The sequence below is a fragment of the Notechis scutatus genome, chromosome 12 (genome assembly GCF_049901735.1).
Source record: "Notechis scutatus isolate UNSWTSFEM ecotype Mainland chromosome 12, rNotScu1.2, whole genome shotgun sequence".
Lineage (NCBI taxonomy): Eukaryota > Metazoa > Chordata > Lepidosauria > Squamata > Elapidae > Notechis > Notechis scutatus.
This window is the reverse complement of record NC_142020.1, coordinates 6,570,317-6,588,114: the sequence shown is the minus strand read 5'-3', so window position 1 is coordinate 6,588,114 and position 17,798 is coordinate 6,570,317. Positions and strand designations below refer to the sequence as shown.

The window sequence follows — 17,798 nt, the reverse complement described above, 5'->3', positions numbered from 1 at the left end:
ATATCTTAGCCCCTAATATCTACCTGGCATTATTTGAACAAAAGGGATGGGTTTGCAAATCATTACATTCTCCCTTTGCATCATAGGAAGGGAAGACATTGGCTAAAAGATGAAAGCGACTTTCTTTCCTCAATCATATTGAAGCCACCCAAATCCTGAAATACAATTTTACTTGCACATTCTAATTATGCATATTATCCCCCCCACACACACACAAATAGAGGGGCCATTTTGTCAAATATTGTCTGAGAGAGATTTGAATTCTTCAGCTACTATTTTTTTTTTTAATGACACAAATTTAATAGAAACTTGCAGTTATTTCAGATACACAATGGAGTTTTATCTTCTGCGTTTCTTCACCACAAAAAAATCTAAAAAGGTTCTTAGGTCTTTTGCAAGCCCCTCTCTGCTTAGCTATGCAACTTCACAATATTGTGTGTTCAGAGATAATCTCCAGGATCAAGTTAACAATAAAAGGCATTTAAAGAGAATGGTATCTAACTCACTGCTGATTTTGAAGAAGAAAAAAAAGAGAGGCATAGATGAAGCTTTCTGAAAGCATTTGGCTGCCAAGTTAAGGAACTGAAATTGTCAACAAATATGTCTTTCTGACCCTTTAAAGTTGTTTGGTTTTCTAGGACAGGAGTGAAGAAAGTCCTTCCAAAATCTGGTATAGAATTGTGATTTTTAGTATGGAAGCTAAAAAACAAATGCAATGGAAGTAAGATGCAGGTATTTTGATTTAAGTTACAATAAACAGTGTTTGTTTTTTTTCAAACTTGGCAACCTTCTGTGAAGAATTCAGGAACTGAGTTGAAGAATCTCAGTGGAAGTTGAATTAAACTCTACACATCTTCAAGCTGACAAGTTTGAAAAACACTGCTGTAAATTAAATTAAATCTAGATTTTGTTCTAGGTCTGTTCTCCCTACTCCAGATACAGACACAGGCACACACAAATTCTATACATGATATGTACGTATGAATATTCAGTTCAGGTAATCATTGAAACAGAATCAGTTTCAACAAGTTGATGGGGATTGAGTAAATCAAGTACCTCTGAACTGATTAGCATGATTTAAATCTTTTTTGGATGGGTGAATCAATTTGGAAGTCCGATCGGATCTAATTCATTCAACAGTTTAGATGTTCCAGTTGATCAAATCCCAGTGAAATCAATTACTTGAATCAAAGTTTGACCAATTTCCTCATTTCTAAAACATGAAGCTAAATCATTAGACTTTCTGTTAATCACGCAATTCTGCCGTAAAGGTTTTATTTTATTTTGCAGCACAGAAAGGATTCCAAAGGTGAGTGAGAAAAGTGCAAAAGTAAATGGTCAATAAAATATTTACCCAAGTGCATCACGAAATGGTTTAGCACCAGGATGTCACAACTGAGTGAAGATATAACTAAAAATAGCCACTGATGAGAAGTAACCTCTGATAAACAGTCAATCAACTTGGCAAGTCTTTCTAGGAAAGAACCATAAAAAGGCAGAACAACTATTGAGAGTTATCTAGTTATAGCAATAGCACTTAGACTTATATATCGCTTTACAGTGCTTTACAGCCCTCTCTAAGTGGTTTACAGAGTCAGCCTCTTGCCCCCCAAAATCTGGGTCCTCATTTTACTGACCTTGGAAGGATGGAAGGCTGAGTCAACCTTGAGCCTGGTGAGATTTGAACTGCCAAATTGCAGGCAGCCGGCAGGCAGCAGAAGTAGACTGTAGTACTGCTCTCTAACTGCTGTGCCACTGTGGCTCATAATTATTTAGGGTGTCGTGTCCGTCGAGAAAGGAAGCTCGGAGTCAGTGACTTGGTTTCAGCTCTTTATTGGCTCCTGATACAGCTTAGGCTTGAAGGGAAAACTGCGGCTTTTTATTCTCGAGCCGCGGCGGTCGCGACCAATGACACCGCTGATCTCCAGCGATTAGTTTCCACCAATCGCGGGGATTCGCAGCGGACCAATCAGTGCGGCTCGCTCGACCAATCCGGTCGTCGCGCGCCTTAACCAATCGCGACGCGGGCTACGAGTATGTTAATTGACTTGTACAGAACATAGGGGTTGTCTGAATTTCTTCCTACTAAGATTTCAGATCATTTGGGAAAATGAATGGCAGACGCTATTCTTTCACTGATCTTAGCTCTATGGGATTTGATGTGTGTGGACAGTCAACTATCTCTGGAAGTATAATGCAGGATGTACATGTTGCATAATCTCCCCTGACAATGCTACTTACAGAAGTAACAGAATAACAGAGACCTTAGAGGTCTTCTAGTCCAACCAAGAAGGAGACCCTGTACCATTCTGGATAAATGGCTGTCCAATCTCTTCTTAAACATCTCCAGTGAGGGAGCACCCACAACTGATTAATTAACTCAGCTGACCTGCTCTTTTCCAGCATTTAAAGGCAAGTCAAATGTTGAGTGAATATGTTATTCAAAACCATAATCAGGTTGGGTTAGGTTTGGGCGGAGAACCATTCTATTATGGCTTACAGGTCATCCTTGACTTGCAACCTCAACTGACCCCAAATTTTTGTTGTTAAGCGAGACATTTGTTCAGTGAATTATGCTCCATTTTACAACTTTTCTTGCCACAGTTGTTAAGTGAATCTCTACCATTGTTAAGTTAGCAGCATTGTCATGCCCTTGTTAGAGTGGGACTCTGAGGGAGAGGAGGAACAGCTGACAGGGAATGGAGGTGTGGCTCCGGAGGTTGTGGAGGAGGCCGGGGAAGGGCAGAGACCAACTGGGCAGTCAGAGGAAGAACTAGGCCCATCCTCTCTGCATCCTAGGACATGCAGGGAGGAACGGAGAAGGAAACAACTTGGCTTACGAGAGAGAAAGTGGTCATGATCTCCCTCATTGGTTGCAACTGGTGAGAATAGTGTATAAGAGAGACGGTTAAAACACAGCATTGCCAGAAGCAAAGCATGTTTTATTTTGGGCTGAAGTTATCTTGGTTGGTGTCCTTCCAACATACTGTGCCTTGTTAGCTCCTTGAAGCTGGTAATTACTTATCCTAATCCTTTGTGGAATTTCCTTCATTGTAATTTGTTTTGGTTTTTTTATTTCACCTCTATCTGCTCATTAAGTTTGGACTGTATTGCTATCTTTTGAAGACTGTTTTTGAGTACATTTTATCTCCAACTGAGAATTATTGAACAGTGGGGCCAATTTTGAAGCATTAAGGGACTTTTATTTACATTTTGGATTTTGTTACATTTGTGTTACACTCCAGGTCATCACAGCACAGTTGTTCAGTGAATCTGGTTTTCCCATTGACTTTGCTTGTTAGAAGGTCGCAAAAGGGGATTGCATGACCCCGGGGACCGTCATAAATACGAGTCGGTTGCCAAGCATCTGAATTCTGATCACAGGACCATGGGGGATGCTGCAATGGGCATAAATGTGAAAAACAGTCGGAAGTCCCTTCTTTTCAGTGCCGTTGCAACTTCAAACAGTCGCAAACTGTTGTAAGTCGATGACTTATTCATTTGAAGTAGGTTTCACGATGGATCGGACAGCACGAGGGGTATCCCTCCTATCATGGTAGCCCCGGCGGGCTGGACTCGCCATGGGGTCAGTTGCTAAAACCCAACAGCTGCGAGGCCCAACCAGGAAGAGATGGCATTAGTTCTAGATGGCTGCCGGAGCTGCCATAATTGAACAGTGAGTTCATTATATCAATCCAGTCTCTGGAGCTTTGCACCATCCCAGTTAAGCATCAGTAATAGAAAGCAGCTGGAAGAGGACGTTAGGTCAGCTGAATCATTAGCCCTGAAAATTGCATGACGATCACTTCTGTCTGACAGCGAGACTTTCACACATCATCACCTTCTTAAAAAGGGGAGGTCAAACAGTCAGCTGAACTTGGTGCAGGAAGACTATTAACCAAAAAGAATTGTGGCTTGGGATTTCGAGAAAGTCCACCTCTCTGGGAAAGTAATGCTCTTAATAGAAGCCCAGGGCTGGAAGGGACCTCGGAGGGCTTCTGAGTCCAACCTCCTGTCCAAGGCAGAAGAAGACCTTATTCCCTCCTGGATCCTGCCCTCATCTCCCCATCCTTCCATCTCTTTTGGAGATCAGTGTTCTAAAAAGGGAATTGCCCTCTTCTGTACACCATAGAATTCCCTACTCTACTAGGCTTGGAATTCTAGGTTTGGATAACTTAGAACTGTGTCGCTTGTGGTCTGACCTAGGTATTGCATACAGAACAGAGGTGGTATTCAGCAGGTTCTGACTCAAACTGCCAGAATATAGACTTTCTCTGGCATCATTTAAGCCACTGAGCCATCGCCTCTCAACATGGCTCTAGAATTAACCAAAAAGACTTAACGACTGGGTTCACACATGGCCCTAAAACATCACATTGTTTCAGCCTCATGCAGAGGTGGTATTCAGCAGGTTCTGACCAGTTCTGGAGAACCAGTAGCAGAAATTTTGAGTAGTTTGGAGAACCAGCAAATCCCACCTCTGACTGGCCCCGCCCCCATCTATTCTCTGCCTCCTGAGTCCCAGCTGATCAGTTGGGTCTCCTTTGGTTGCCCTGCACAGGAGAATGGAGCTGGAAAGCAGGTTAGTGGAGTGGGGAGGGAATGGGGATTTTACAGTATCCTTCCCCTGCCATGCCCCCACCAAGCCACGCCTACCAAGCCATGCCACACCCACCAAGCCATGCCATGCCCACCAAGCCATGCCATGCCCACCAAGCCACGCCGACAGAACCTGTTGTAAAAAAATTTGAATCCCACCACTGATACAAAATTATACATAGTAATGTTTTACCTGTAAATAACTTTTTTTGTTTTAATTGAAATAATATGCATGATAACAACCGCTTTAAACACAATGTAAATCATTCTAAACTTGACTGTAAAAATATGATTTCTGTAATAGGGTTGTCAAAGTCTGCTCAACTTGATTCAGTTGTTTCAGCTACACATTTTCAGTTTTAGTCACAAATTGACTACCGTGGACCTTACATCATACTTAAGTGGTTAGTAGAGGGGGTGTGCCTAAGGGCAATAATGTGCCTATCATCTCTGTCATTGTATTTTTATTCTTGTTCTCATTTTTGTTTGACAAATTCTAATAAATAAATGTTTAAAAAGGAATGCTGAGCAATACAGATTGGATTTCAGCATTCTGCTTGTGGGAATGGTTGTAGGCTGTTCCACATTATTTCTAGGCCAGTTAAAGGAACAGAATACAGCAGTTTGGCTTCATGTGATGTGAGCTGCATGTACAAAACCTTCTGTTATTTAATAGGCTGCCATTTTGTGCCAATGGGCTACCATGCTCCAGCTATATTTTTAATCACATCAAGAGTTGTAAAGGAAGCCAACTTCTCCTTCCTTCTTATTTTTTTGGCTTTTGCCAAAACTCATCCAACTGGAAGTCAGAAGCCATGATGAAAATTCTTTAATTTCTCAGACAGATTTAACCATAGTTTCAATTGGGAAAATGTGACAGTCCTAGACCAGGCCAAGTCCCAAAATGCCAGGGAATTTCTAGAAGCCTGGCACTCTGACAAATTAGCCATCAAAAGACACATAGACATTAATAGTATCTACAGACAATGCAAAAGTGACAATCCACCATTCCAAAAGAGAACAAAAAGACTCCAACACTTTTCCACCAGTAATCAGCACCCAGATCAGCATAGGTTAACTCCAAGGTGAACTTCAGACCAACAATAATGTAAATGAAACCTTAAATCAAGAAACTGTCAAAGAGCCACCAGTAAAAAGCCCAACCAAAGAATCTCTAAGACCATCCCACATCCACACAGATGAGCAAGTCACCAGAATATAAACGCTCCTTACTACCACTGATGATGTTACCTAATATTGAAACATCTGCAAGAAAACAAGCAAGCTCAGAGAACACCAAGTTGTAAAGGAAGCCAACTTCTCCTTCCTTCTTATTTTTTTGGCTTTTGCCAAAACTCATCCAACTGGAAGTCAGAAGCCATGATGAAAATTCTTTAATTTGTAATTTAATTTAATGTACCGCGTTTCAATCCTGAGCTACAAATATTCTCCTTCATTGGTAGAATGCAACAATGCCTACGGCAACCCCCTTAAACTCTGTTTAGGGAGCTAACTTCCATAGCAATACACCTAAAATGTTTGGAGAACATTTTGTAGGCCTGAGACTATGGTATGTGACAATCACCTTGGGAGATGGAGGCAGAGCTGCTGATTAGGCAACGGTTAGATAAGAGGCAGCTGAGCTCGTAGAAGCAACGGGGATATGGCAAATGTCACAGAAAGACCTTCCCTGGTTTCATGGGCTGAAAAGGTCCCAGTCAGAGAAAGGGTGGACATTCCTCCACCAACCTTTGCAGCACCTGGTTCTACCATAAAACTCTTCTCACTGTTATGTTTTTCCTACTATTCAGACAACTCTGAGCTCATTTTTGCCTTGCAGCAAAATACAATAGCTGCCATTGTTCCCTATTCAGAAGAACATTTCAGAATATTTATTACTGTCAAACTAGACCGGTCTAGTTTCCTGTTCTTCAAGGGTATGTGGGAACAACCTTGCGAGGTAGGAAGAAGAGATGCAGTGTAGATAACAGTCTGATAAATAAAATCTGAGGTCAAAGGAAGAACTAGGGTACAAGAAAGCATCTCAGGAGGGATCCTCCCTTGTTTTCAGGAGATTAAAATGGATGGACAGGAAGGACTTGCAAGATTCTGTTAATGTAACTTTATACTTAATGTAGAGCTTGTACCTCTGGGTGTACATCCTATCTGGACCACCTCACAAGGCGAACATGCACATAGGAATGGAGGAAAAGCAGTATCTATGGTGGATTATTGGAGTAAGAATCTTGAAGTGCAATGAAGGTATCAGTTATAATATCAGTAGTGGTGCTACCATCAAGAACAGAGAACATAGATTAAATACAGGGGTGTCAAACTCAAGGCCAGAGGGCCACATGTGGCCTGGTCTACCCAATGTGAAGAGGAAACATGGCAACAGTTTGAGGAGTGGTGTCAAACTAGCCATGTCTACCCAGTTGGCCACACCCAGTGTGGTGTCAATCTGGCCATGTCCACCCAGTTGGCCACACCCAACCAGTTGGCCATGCCTGCCTGGCCCCCTAAGGTCAACCACAGCCCTGATGTGGCCCTCAATGAAATTGAGTTTGACCCCTCTGGATTAATAGATCCTAAAGTGCTTCTTCCAAAAGGCAACCGGGCTTTGTTTTTTCCTTGAATATGTTTCATTTCTCATCCAAGAAGCTTCTTCAATGACATTGACATAGGGTTGGAAGAACTTAGAGGTCTTCTATCTAGTCCAACTTCCTGCTCAAGCAGGAGACCCTATATCATTCCAGACAAATGGCAGTCCAATCTCTTCTTGAAGTCTTTGCTTGGACCCACCTCAGCATAAAATGTACAGTCTTCTAGCATGTTCATTTGATGAGTGAGTTAAGAATGAAATGAGGCCAAGTCCTTTCAAACTACTTGACTCAATTTACCCCACTTATCAACACAAGTTAATCATCACGTCAACTCTCTTTCAGTTGATTTATTTTGTTGGATGCATATTTTGCCTTTTCTGCCAAAAATGATGCTGAAAGGCATTTGTTTTGTGGGCCATGATTTGGAATGGCCAAACCTGTCAATTATGGCTTCTGTCAGATTTGCTGTTTCTCCTGTCAGTTTGCATTAAAGGAATAAAAAATGACATGAAAATATGTACATGTTATTGTATGTATTGATCTTGAAGAGTTGCATTTTTGCAAACAGTTTTTTTTTTTTTGCATCATGTCTTATTTCTATACAATATAGACACTAATGTTTATTTTTAGACCCGTTTTCCTGCAATGTATACTTTTTAGTTTCTGCAATGTACTGTTTTGGTATATGTTTCTGTCCCAGACAGAATCTTTGTGAAATCAAGAAACAATAAATGATTTATATATAATTATATTTTTGTGCAGAAATAATTTTGAGTCATGCTAATTTAGTAAGCCAGTAGAAAATGTTAATTCAATTTATATCTTCTCACTTTAACCATAACATCTCTCTGGTTTCCAAAATATGTATGTAGCCAGGATAAAATTAGAGTTCACTTGTTTATTTTCAATATAATTTAATTTCTGGTCATTTGTGTGATTACTATTCTTAAATGTAATGTTTCCCATGTTGTCATGTTGAATAAAGAGGCAGGTTTGAGAGGCACTCTCAAAGATCTGCATTTAAAGTTGGGGAATGCAAGAGGCATTTCACTGTGCTCTTGAGTCTTGCTGTTTTAACCCTCTTAATCTGGTTGCAGAGTGTGATTAACCAGGTATAGTTAATTTAGCCCTAAATTTGGGGGATTATTTAAAAGGATTATGGCATTTGCATGAAAGACTAATCTTTCTTGATCCAGTTCTATGTGTCAGGTTTCACAAAACTATGGTTTGTTGACAAAGCACAATTGACTGGCTTCGTACAATGCATGAGGCCAGTGGTAGGATTCAAATTGTTTTACTACCGGTTCTGTGGGCATGGCATGGTGGGTGTGGCAAGGGAAGGTTACTGCAAAATCCCCATTCCCTCCCCACCCCACTAACCTGCTTTCCAGCTCCGTTCTCCTGTGCAGGGCAACAAAAGGAGACCCAGCTGATCAGCTGGGAATTGGGAGGCAGAGAATAGATGGGGTTGGCGGGGCCAGTCAGAGGTGGTATTGGCCGGTTCTCCGAACTACTCAAAATTTCCACTGCCGGTTCTCCAGAACTGGTCAGAATCTGCTGAATAGCACCTCTGCATGAGGCTGAAACAATGTGATGTTTTAGGGCCATGTGTGAACCCGGTAACTAAGTCTTTTTTGTTAATTCTAGAGCCGTGTTGAGAGGTGGTGGCTCAGTGGCTTAAATGATGCCAGAGAAGGTCTATATTCTGGCAGTTTGAGTCCTACCACTGTGTGACAGAGTAAGCTGCCATCACTCACCTCAGCTCCTGCCCACCTAGCAGTTCAAAAGCACATAAAAGCAAGTAGATAAATACCTTTGGTGGGAAGGTAACAGCGTTCCAAGTTTCATCATATGCTCTGCGCTGTGGCATGCTGGACACATGACCATTGAAACATCTTCAGACTGCACTGGCTCAATAGCTTAAGAAAACAGAGATGAGCACCACCCCCTAAAGTCAGCTACTACTAGGAGAGTAAACCCCTTTATCTTCTTAGAGCAGTGTTTCCAACTTGGATATCTTCAAGATGCATGGATTTCAACTCCCAGAATTCTTTGCAATGGTCTTGATGGCTGGGGCATTCTGGAAATGTATACCCAGAAGCATTGCTTTAGAAGCTCATGGGTATTCAAATACAAATATATGCAAGATGGTAATTCCCCTCTCAATATACTAATTTGGATATGTTTTGATACAGTGTAGAGTAGTGTTTCTCAAGCATGGTGACATTTAAGATGTGTGGACTTTAACTGGCTGGAGAATTCTGGGAGTTGAAGTCCACATAAAAATTGCCAAGATTGAGAAACCTTGAACTAGAGGTTCAGCTTTCAGATCTTAAAAGGCAAATGTGATTCAGACCATCTTTCAGTTTATGAATGACCTCAAAGCAGTATTTTTCAACCTTGTCAAATTTAAGTTGTGTGGACTTCAAATTCCAGTATTCCCCAGCCAACACAGAGAAGTCTAGGAGTTGAAGTTCAAACATTTTAGAGCTGGCAAAGTTGAGAAACAGTGGTATATAAATTCACTCCAAAGCACAAATCTGTTATTTTGGCTTTAAAACTTTTACTTTTAAACAGTTGCCTTTCAAAGATTGGATGACTGATGAGTTAACATACTGCCTCATTATTCAACATAACAACAGGGATTATGGATTAAACAATTAAGCTAAATTAACTGATGTTTCAAATCAAATCTGGGCTTTTTGATATTTGAAGCCTTCTCTGGAATCTGATGAGAAACTGTCTAAAAATGCTGAATCTATTTCATTGATTCCCCTATACACTGAACAGTCTTCTGTTTCCATCATAGTTTTTATAATTCTGAGAATTTCCTCTTTGCATTCTTAAGCAGCATATCACGTCAATATTCTCCTTACCACTATTTCTAAAAATGTATTAAAAATCAGGCGGCATTTTTAGTTCAACCATTGGAAAGGAAGTATTTCCATGCAAGAGATTGAATTTATTTTATTAGTCATCCAGCATTTTCAGGGAAATGGTCATCTGTTAAGCATATAAAACAGAATTGTACAACTATATAATTTTCTGAATGCTTTGGCATTTTTCAGAAACAGCCACTGAGTGCAATCAATGGTTGAGTTTGCATATACTTGAATGAGGCATCTATGTTTAGAACACAGAACACACAAAATAAAGTTGGGGGGGACCTTGAGGCCTTCTAGTCCAACCCCCTGCTTAAGCAGGAGAGCTTATACCATTTCAGACAGTGGATGTCCAATCTCTTCTTAAAAGCCTCCAGTGATGGAGCACCCACAGCTTCTGAAGGCAAGCTGTTCCACTGGTTGATTATTTTCACTGTCAGGAACTTTCTCCTTAGTTCTAGATTGATCCTCTCTTTGATTAGCTTCCATCCATTGCTTCTTGCCTTTTTGGGTGGTTTGGAAAATAGGTTGACTCCCATCTTCTTTGTGGCAGCCCTTCAAATATTGGAACACTGATATCATATCACCCCTGCTCCTTCTTTTCACTGGACTAGCTATACTCAATTCCTGTAACCATTCATCATATATTTTAGCCTTTGGGCCCGTAATCATCCTTGTTTTTTCCCCAAAAGCTTTTTCCCAAAAGCCATCACTCTGCTAAACAAATAATTCCCTCAACACTGTTCAACTATGACAAAGTCTGCACTACTATTACTGTTAATCTTCTCATCACTCCTTATCACCCATCCCCTTCCACTTGTGACTGTATGGCTGTAACTTTGATGCTTGTATCCTTACAATCTATATTGACTGTTTCCTAGTATGATTTGATTGCTTATTGTACCCTATGACTATCATTAAGTGTCGTACCTTATGATTCTTGACTCTTGACAAATGTATCTTTTCTTTTATGTACACTGAAAGCATTTGCACCAAGACAAATTCCTTGTGTATCCAATCACACTAGGCCAATAAAGAATTCTATTCTATTCTATTCTATTCTATTCTGTTCTGCTCTGTTCTATTCTCTGCACTTTTTTCAGTCTCAACATCTTTTTCATAATGTGATGACTGAAACTGGATGCAATATTCCAGGTGTGGTCTTTGTTTTTTCTTCAAATGTTCTGAAACCATCTTATGGGTTCTTTGATTTTGACTTGTTGTATAACATGAACCCACACGCTCTGGTTTGAAACACCACCACCACCCCACGCACACAATTTATGGGTTTAGTGTAAACTCTAAATATTGTATGTCCACCAGTGCTAACAATGTTTATAAAAAACAGGACTTTGTGCAATTCTGAAAAGCATGAATGTAATTTCTCTGTTAAAGTCATGAATGTAATTTCTCTGTTAAAGGGGTATAAGGGAGTGGGAAGGGAAAGGGAGGATGAGAAATTTTATTTCCTCCCAGTGGCTGTTAATGTTATTTTTACCCTGGCGTGTACCTCCAATAAAAATGCAGAAAAAGCTCACATATATCAAAAACGGTATTCCAATCAACCAATTTGGGGAAAACATCATTCAACTGTGTCAGCTGGGTAAAATAGCTCTCCGAGTCATGCCACCTGCACTGATAATGAGAAAAATAAGGAGAGAGAGAAAAAAAGATTCTCCTATCTCTTCTTCCGCCTCTGTTAATTCCTTTTTATTTCTCTAAGCCATTGGAGGGTTTGGAAAAGATTGGTAATGGAATAACACTTCCAATATAAACTGTTATTAAAAAGACAAATAGGTATAGTGAAATAGTAACCATCCTTACTTGAAAACTAAGGAAACTAATTCACGCTGTGCTAATCTAATATACATTCATGGGTTTTTTTTTAATTATTTTGATTTATGCATCTGTCCAACTCAAACATAAACTCTGGGCAGCTTGCAGCAGTGAAAAAAAGTATATAAAAACAAAAACTATATTTTTTAAAAAAACCACAGGTTGTCTTCAACTTACAACCAGAATGGAACCAGAATGTCTAATGATAAGCAAGGTAGATATGAAGAGATTCGTTCCTGATTTTATGACTTTGTGCCATGGTTAAGTGAATTACTGCAGTTGTTCTATGTAAATCTGGATCCCTCCCATTGACTTTGTTTGCCCCCCCCCCCCCAACATGGTGATCAGGTGACCCAGATCACCACACTATAAAAAAGAGTGCAGAGAAGAGCAACCAAGATGATTAGGGGATTGGAGGCTAAAACATACGATGGATGGTTGCAGGAAGTGGGCCTGGCTAGTCTAGGGAAGAGAAGGACCAGAGGAGACAGGAGAGCAGTCTTCCAATATTTAGGGGGCTAACACAGAGAGAAGGAAGGAGTCAAGCTATTCTCCAAAGCACCCCAAAGCCAGACAAGGAGCAATGGATGGAAACTGATCAAGGAGAGATTCAACCTGGAAATATGGAGGAATTTTCTGACAGGGAGAACAATCAACCAATGGAACAGAAGTTGCCTTCAGAAGTTATAGGAATTTCATCCTTGGAAGCTTTCAAGAAGAGACTGGATTGCCATCTGTCAGAAATGATATAGGGTCTCCTGCTTGGGCAGGGCGTTGGACTAGATGACCTACAAGGTCCCTTCCAACTCTGTTAATCTGTAATGATAGAACAGAATAGAATGAATGAGCTGGAAGGGACTTTGGAGGTCTTCTAGTCCAGCCCTCTGCTCAAAGCAGGAGAACCTGTAAAATTTCAGATAAGTGGGGAGTACATGGATTAACCCTCCATGTAAAAGCTCTTCCATGCTTTAGGGATGCTGCAACTCAATACAAGTTGGTTGCCAAGCAACCAAATTTTGGTCATGAGGCTGTGTGATGCTGCACCAGTCGTAAGTTGCAAGGACTGATTCTAAGTCACTATTTCGGTGCCATTGTAACTTTGAAACATTGTTAAACAAACAGGTGTATGTCATGGACTAACTCTACGTTGCCTGTCTTAATTGTCAGGATAGTTGAGTTGCGGAAGAGGAGCTGGAAGGGTATGGAAGTGAACAATATCTTCTCTTAGATAACAAAATGCTTTGGATGGATTGATTTCTCATGCTCTAAAGTAGCTATGATATTCAAATGCCTGATGCCTTGTATTGAGACATGACAGATCTAAATATGCAATGCAAGTAAAGCTATTTATTTATTGGGTCTTTTCTTATACATTTTACTTTAGCAAATTCACATTGCTCTTTCAAAAAGTTAGAAGTTTTCATATTCAAATCAAAAATCGAAATAAACTGTTTCTACTTTCTCTCAAAGGTGCTTTACCAAAAGGCAGTTGGGTTTTCTTGGTGTTTCCTTTGAAAACATTTCGCTTCTTATCCAAGAAGCTTCTTCAGTTCTGAAGACCAGTACACAACTGAATAGAACTGAAGAAACTTCTTGGATAAGAAGTGAAATGTTTTTACAGGGGGGGGTGGAAAACAAACCAAGAAAGTTCAGTTGTCTTTTGGAAAAGCACTTTTGGGACAACCATGACCTGGATGATTGAGAATCTCCAAATAGATATGTTTCTGTCTTAGCTTCCCTATTGCTGTGAATTACCTGCTAGCTGTAACCTGCAAGTGATGTTTGTTACTTTAAAATAAGTAATTAATGGAATTAGTCATTTCTCTGATCAATGCTGATGTGATGATTTTCTTTCTTATCATTTGCAGGCTTTGACAATGCTGATGACAAACAACATAGAGGTAGGATTTTCTGCTTTGGCTTGGCTGGAAGTATGCTCTTTCCTAATTGTGTAAGCAGTATTGCTTGTAAGTTATGGAATATTCATTGTTGGTCTGCAAAATTTGGAGTGAGTGGTTCTTTAACTGATTTGTGAAATTATTTTACCATAATTTATGGATTTTTCTTTCTGGCTGTCCATCTTTGATCTTTTAATCATTTATTTAAATAATAATAATAATAGGTCACAGTTCATGGTACTTTTTTTCCTTTCCATAACTAAATGAACATTATTATATTACATAATATGACATTTGTTGGAAAAATCAAACTTTTTAGGAAACCTAAGGCATTCTTTTAGATGTTTCAAGTCCATAAAGAGTGCAGAGTCTGGCTTATTATATAGCAAGCATAATTGTGGAGGGAACAGGTATATTTCTTTTATGTCGATATAGATATATTGACAAAATGAGTGCTTAATTGCATTTGGGAAAGGTGTGTGGTTTCTGTTTTCCTGGTATTTATTTCCTTGCATTTACTAGAATAATCCACCATCAATGCTGGAAGACTGGCTTGGTCTTCATTATATTCCTAATTTTGGGTTGGCCATTTGTAGCTCTTAGAGCAGTGTGTGGCTGTTAGCTTAATCTTATATGGCTCCTTGATTTAGTTGTGACTGGCATAATCTTAAAATCCCTCTGCTAGTGATCATTTCACTCATCAGAAATCCACCTCCACTTACTTCTATTACACCTCCACAGTGGGCGAACTTCCAAAAGAAATTACCCATGAGAAAATGGAATGCCTTACGGTTTAAAAGTTGGCCACTTCTGTTCCAATTTGTTTTGGTGGTATTTTGTTCTTCTGCACAAGAATGTATTTTTACAAGCTGTCTCATTTATAGGGAATAAAATATAGAACATCGTTGGCTGTTTAGACCAGTATTCTCAATCTCAGCAAATTGAAGAAGTGGAGTTCTTGGTGGTCTCCGAGCTTGGTTGTTTTCTTGCAGAGGTTTCATTACCCGAAAAACAGATGATATTACCTAGTTGGGTCATGAAACGTCTACAAGAAAACTATCAAGGGAGCACCAAAAAACCCTTATTTCAACCCTGAGGTACAAATATTCTCCTTTACTGGTACTTTAAAATGTCTAGATTGGGGGATTCTGAGAGTTGAAGTCCATGCATCTTAAAGTTGCTGAGATTCCAAAACATTGGTCTAGAATTTTTTATCATACCTGATGCTTGTTTTTACCTGCATAACTTCCTCTGTTTCTTAATCACTGGAAAATAACAACCTGCTGACAAATGGGAACTTGGCAGTGAGTCTACTTGCATTTCTATCTAATATATTATCCCATGTATTTTTACTTTAGTTTTATTAGAGTTTATTGTAGTATCAAAAATGAGTGGTGTGATAGTTGAGTGTTGGAAAGTTGAGTGTTCAATCCTAGGTAGCGGCAGATGTTTCTCTCTCAGGGCGCAAAGAAAAAAACATCTGCTGTGAACTTCACATAGGAGTCAGGAAGAACATCCAGCCAGTAAATGCTCAGCTCCATTCAGTCACCCCTACTCTACCCCGAACTACAGGGTCATAAAAAGGGAGGTTTTTTATTATAGTATAAAATATAAATAAAAATAAAGATTAGAGAGAAAAGGGGGAAAGTAGAAAGAAAGAGAAAGCATTATTTCCAACTCTTTTCAGTGCAGTAGAACACAAAATACTGCTGCAATCTCAACTTTCTGCTTTACATTTCATATATATATATGCAATGTATATATATATATATATTATTTTTTAAGACAAACATATACAGACAAAACATAAAAACATAAAACCATCTTCCAGTTATATACACACAGTGTGTCAGTTGGTAACAAATCTTTTGTGCTATCCTTTCATAGTCCTTACTCATGGGTTGTATAGGTTCTCACATTGTCAATGTAACATATGCTTATATATTTATCAGTTATTAATCATTCATTTGACTAAACTATTGTTCCATCATTTTATATGAGATATTCTAGATTTTATTATAACTTTATATTATGCATTCATCCAATGGTTATATATTTTTGTATTGTATTCTACACCAATCTATTAGTCTTCTATTATGAAATTTCCTAGTCTATTTCATTACCATGTCTTTTTGTCTAACTATTGATAAAATAAATCCCATATCATATAAAAATTTTTATCTTCTTGTTCTCTAATTTCAAATGTCAATTTACTCATTTCAGCACAGGCCATAATTTTCTTAATAAATTCCTCCTGCATAGGTATTTTTTCATTTTTCCAATTCTTAGCAAATACAATTCTAGCCGCTGTTAAAACATTTGCAATCAAATATTTCAATTCTTTATTGTATATTTCTGGTATAATTCCCAATAAATATATCTCTGGTTTAACTGCTTTACATTTCTATAAGCCATTTCTACAGCAACAAAGTTTATCTAGGTATTAAAGATCAAAGTTTTTCTCTTGCAAACATAAAACCCAGGAACAGTTTCCAAGTGGAAAAAAAATTGGATAAGTTCTTCTCTTTAATTAAAACAATTAGCTTTACCAACTCCATCACTTTTTCCATCCGTTCTTCCCTTGTGGGAGTTGATATCTCTTTCCATTTTTTACACACGGAGGATTCTTTCCTTTCTCAACATATATAATAACACATTTCTAGATTTTCTTTATAGTACATGTATTCTTAAATGCATGGAACTCCTGAAGCATTAGAGAACTCTTTCCACAGCCTGCTTGTCATCTGCAGTGCAATTAATTCATCATAGCTCCACGCTCCTAGTTGTGATGCCTTTTTAATAATCACATTTTTTTTCAGTGAGCCTAGACTCCTTTGTTTTAAATGTAATACCAGTTGATGGCCCAGAGAGCTTTTTCCATACGAAGCGAGGCTCAGCTTCACAGTAGGAAATTTGCAATGTTCACTAAAGCTAATTTTTAACTATAACAATATGTCTAGGTGACTCCAACTGCTGCAGTCAGATAAATTTTTAATAGGAACCTTTGGTAAATTAAATTGCATTATTAAAGAGAATAGATAAACTTGGCTAGTTGCTTTAAAGAATGAGGACAGAAGTTCATTTGCATCGGGCAAGGGATGACAATCTAATTCACTTACACTCAACTTGAAAGTGCTGTTTTTTAAGATTTCAAACCTGTCTGCCTTGCAAGCATGAATGCTCACTAAATTGAATAGCGCGGAGATGAAAATAAAAGTAATCTGTGATTGCATCTTTGCTTTGGCAGAGTGCTCAAATCAGGGGTTTTGACCGAATCCTGTACATTGAGTTAAAAAGCATCCAATTCCCCACTCCCTGCATCCTGATTTCAGAGTCCTGGCAGAATCACACTGCTTGCTTTCTTCTGGCCAAGTACGTGCAAGTTAAATTTGACATCTGAACACTCCTGAAATCTTAAAGTCACCACAGGGGAAATGATCTCTTGGTAGAGATAATTCTCGTTTCTCAGCAGGAAGAAGGAAATAGAATTAAAATGGCTTGATTTGAGAAGAAAGGGTTTGTGTCAAGAAAAAAAAAACTAGGCTTGGATGTTGATCAGAAACCTCGTGTCACCCCTCATTTTGTAACCTTGATATGCAGGGGTGGGATTCAAATGTCTTAACAATTGGTTCTCTGGGTGTGGCCTAATTTGTGGGTGTAGTTTGGTGGTCATGTAACAGGGTGGTCATGGCTTGTATGTAAATATTATAAATATTTATGTTAATATTGATTTTTTTTTTATAAAGAAAGAACAACTTTTACCCAAAAGCAGGCAAAGCAGGCAGGCAGATTGATTTGCTCACAGAATCACAGATTCACTTAGAGTTCTATCTATCTGCAATCAGCTATCTGAGTCTGCACTGAAAAGCTTCAGTCCTAAGGAAGGTTCGGCTCTGCTTTTAGATTAGTTAGAAAGCAAGAAATCCAATGATTTCCTGCTTTCTAGCTAATCTAAATCTCTTGGCAGAGCAGAACAACCA

At 39.0% G+C, this 17,798-nt stretch overlaps 1 protein-coding gene across 7 annotated transcripts in view; it reads left to right on the top strand.

The window, feature by feature from the left end:
• The window catches only part of RBFOX1 (RNA binding fox-1 homolog 1), a 1,983,080-nt gene that overhangs the window by 511,390 nt on the left and 1,453,892 nt on the right, over window positions 1-17,798 (top strand). For all 7 annotated transcript variants that reach the window (XM_087973167.1, XM_087973163.1, XM_087973165.1 and 4 more), the window contains exon 3: window positions 13,789-13,821. In XM_087973167.1, coding sequence (XP_087829293.1) covers window positions 13,789-13,821 — 33 coding nt within the window. The remainder of the gene's footprint in view (window positions 1-13,788; window positions 13,822-17,798) is intronic.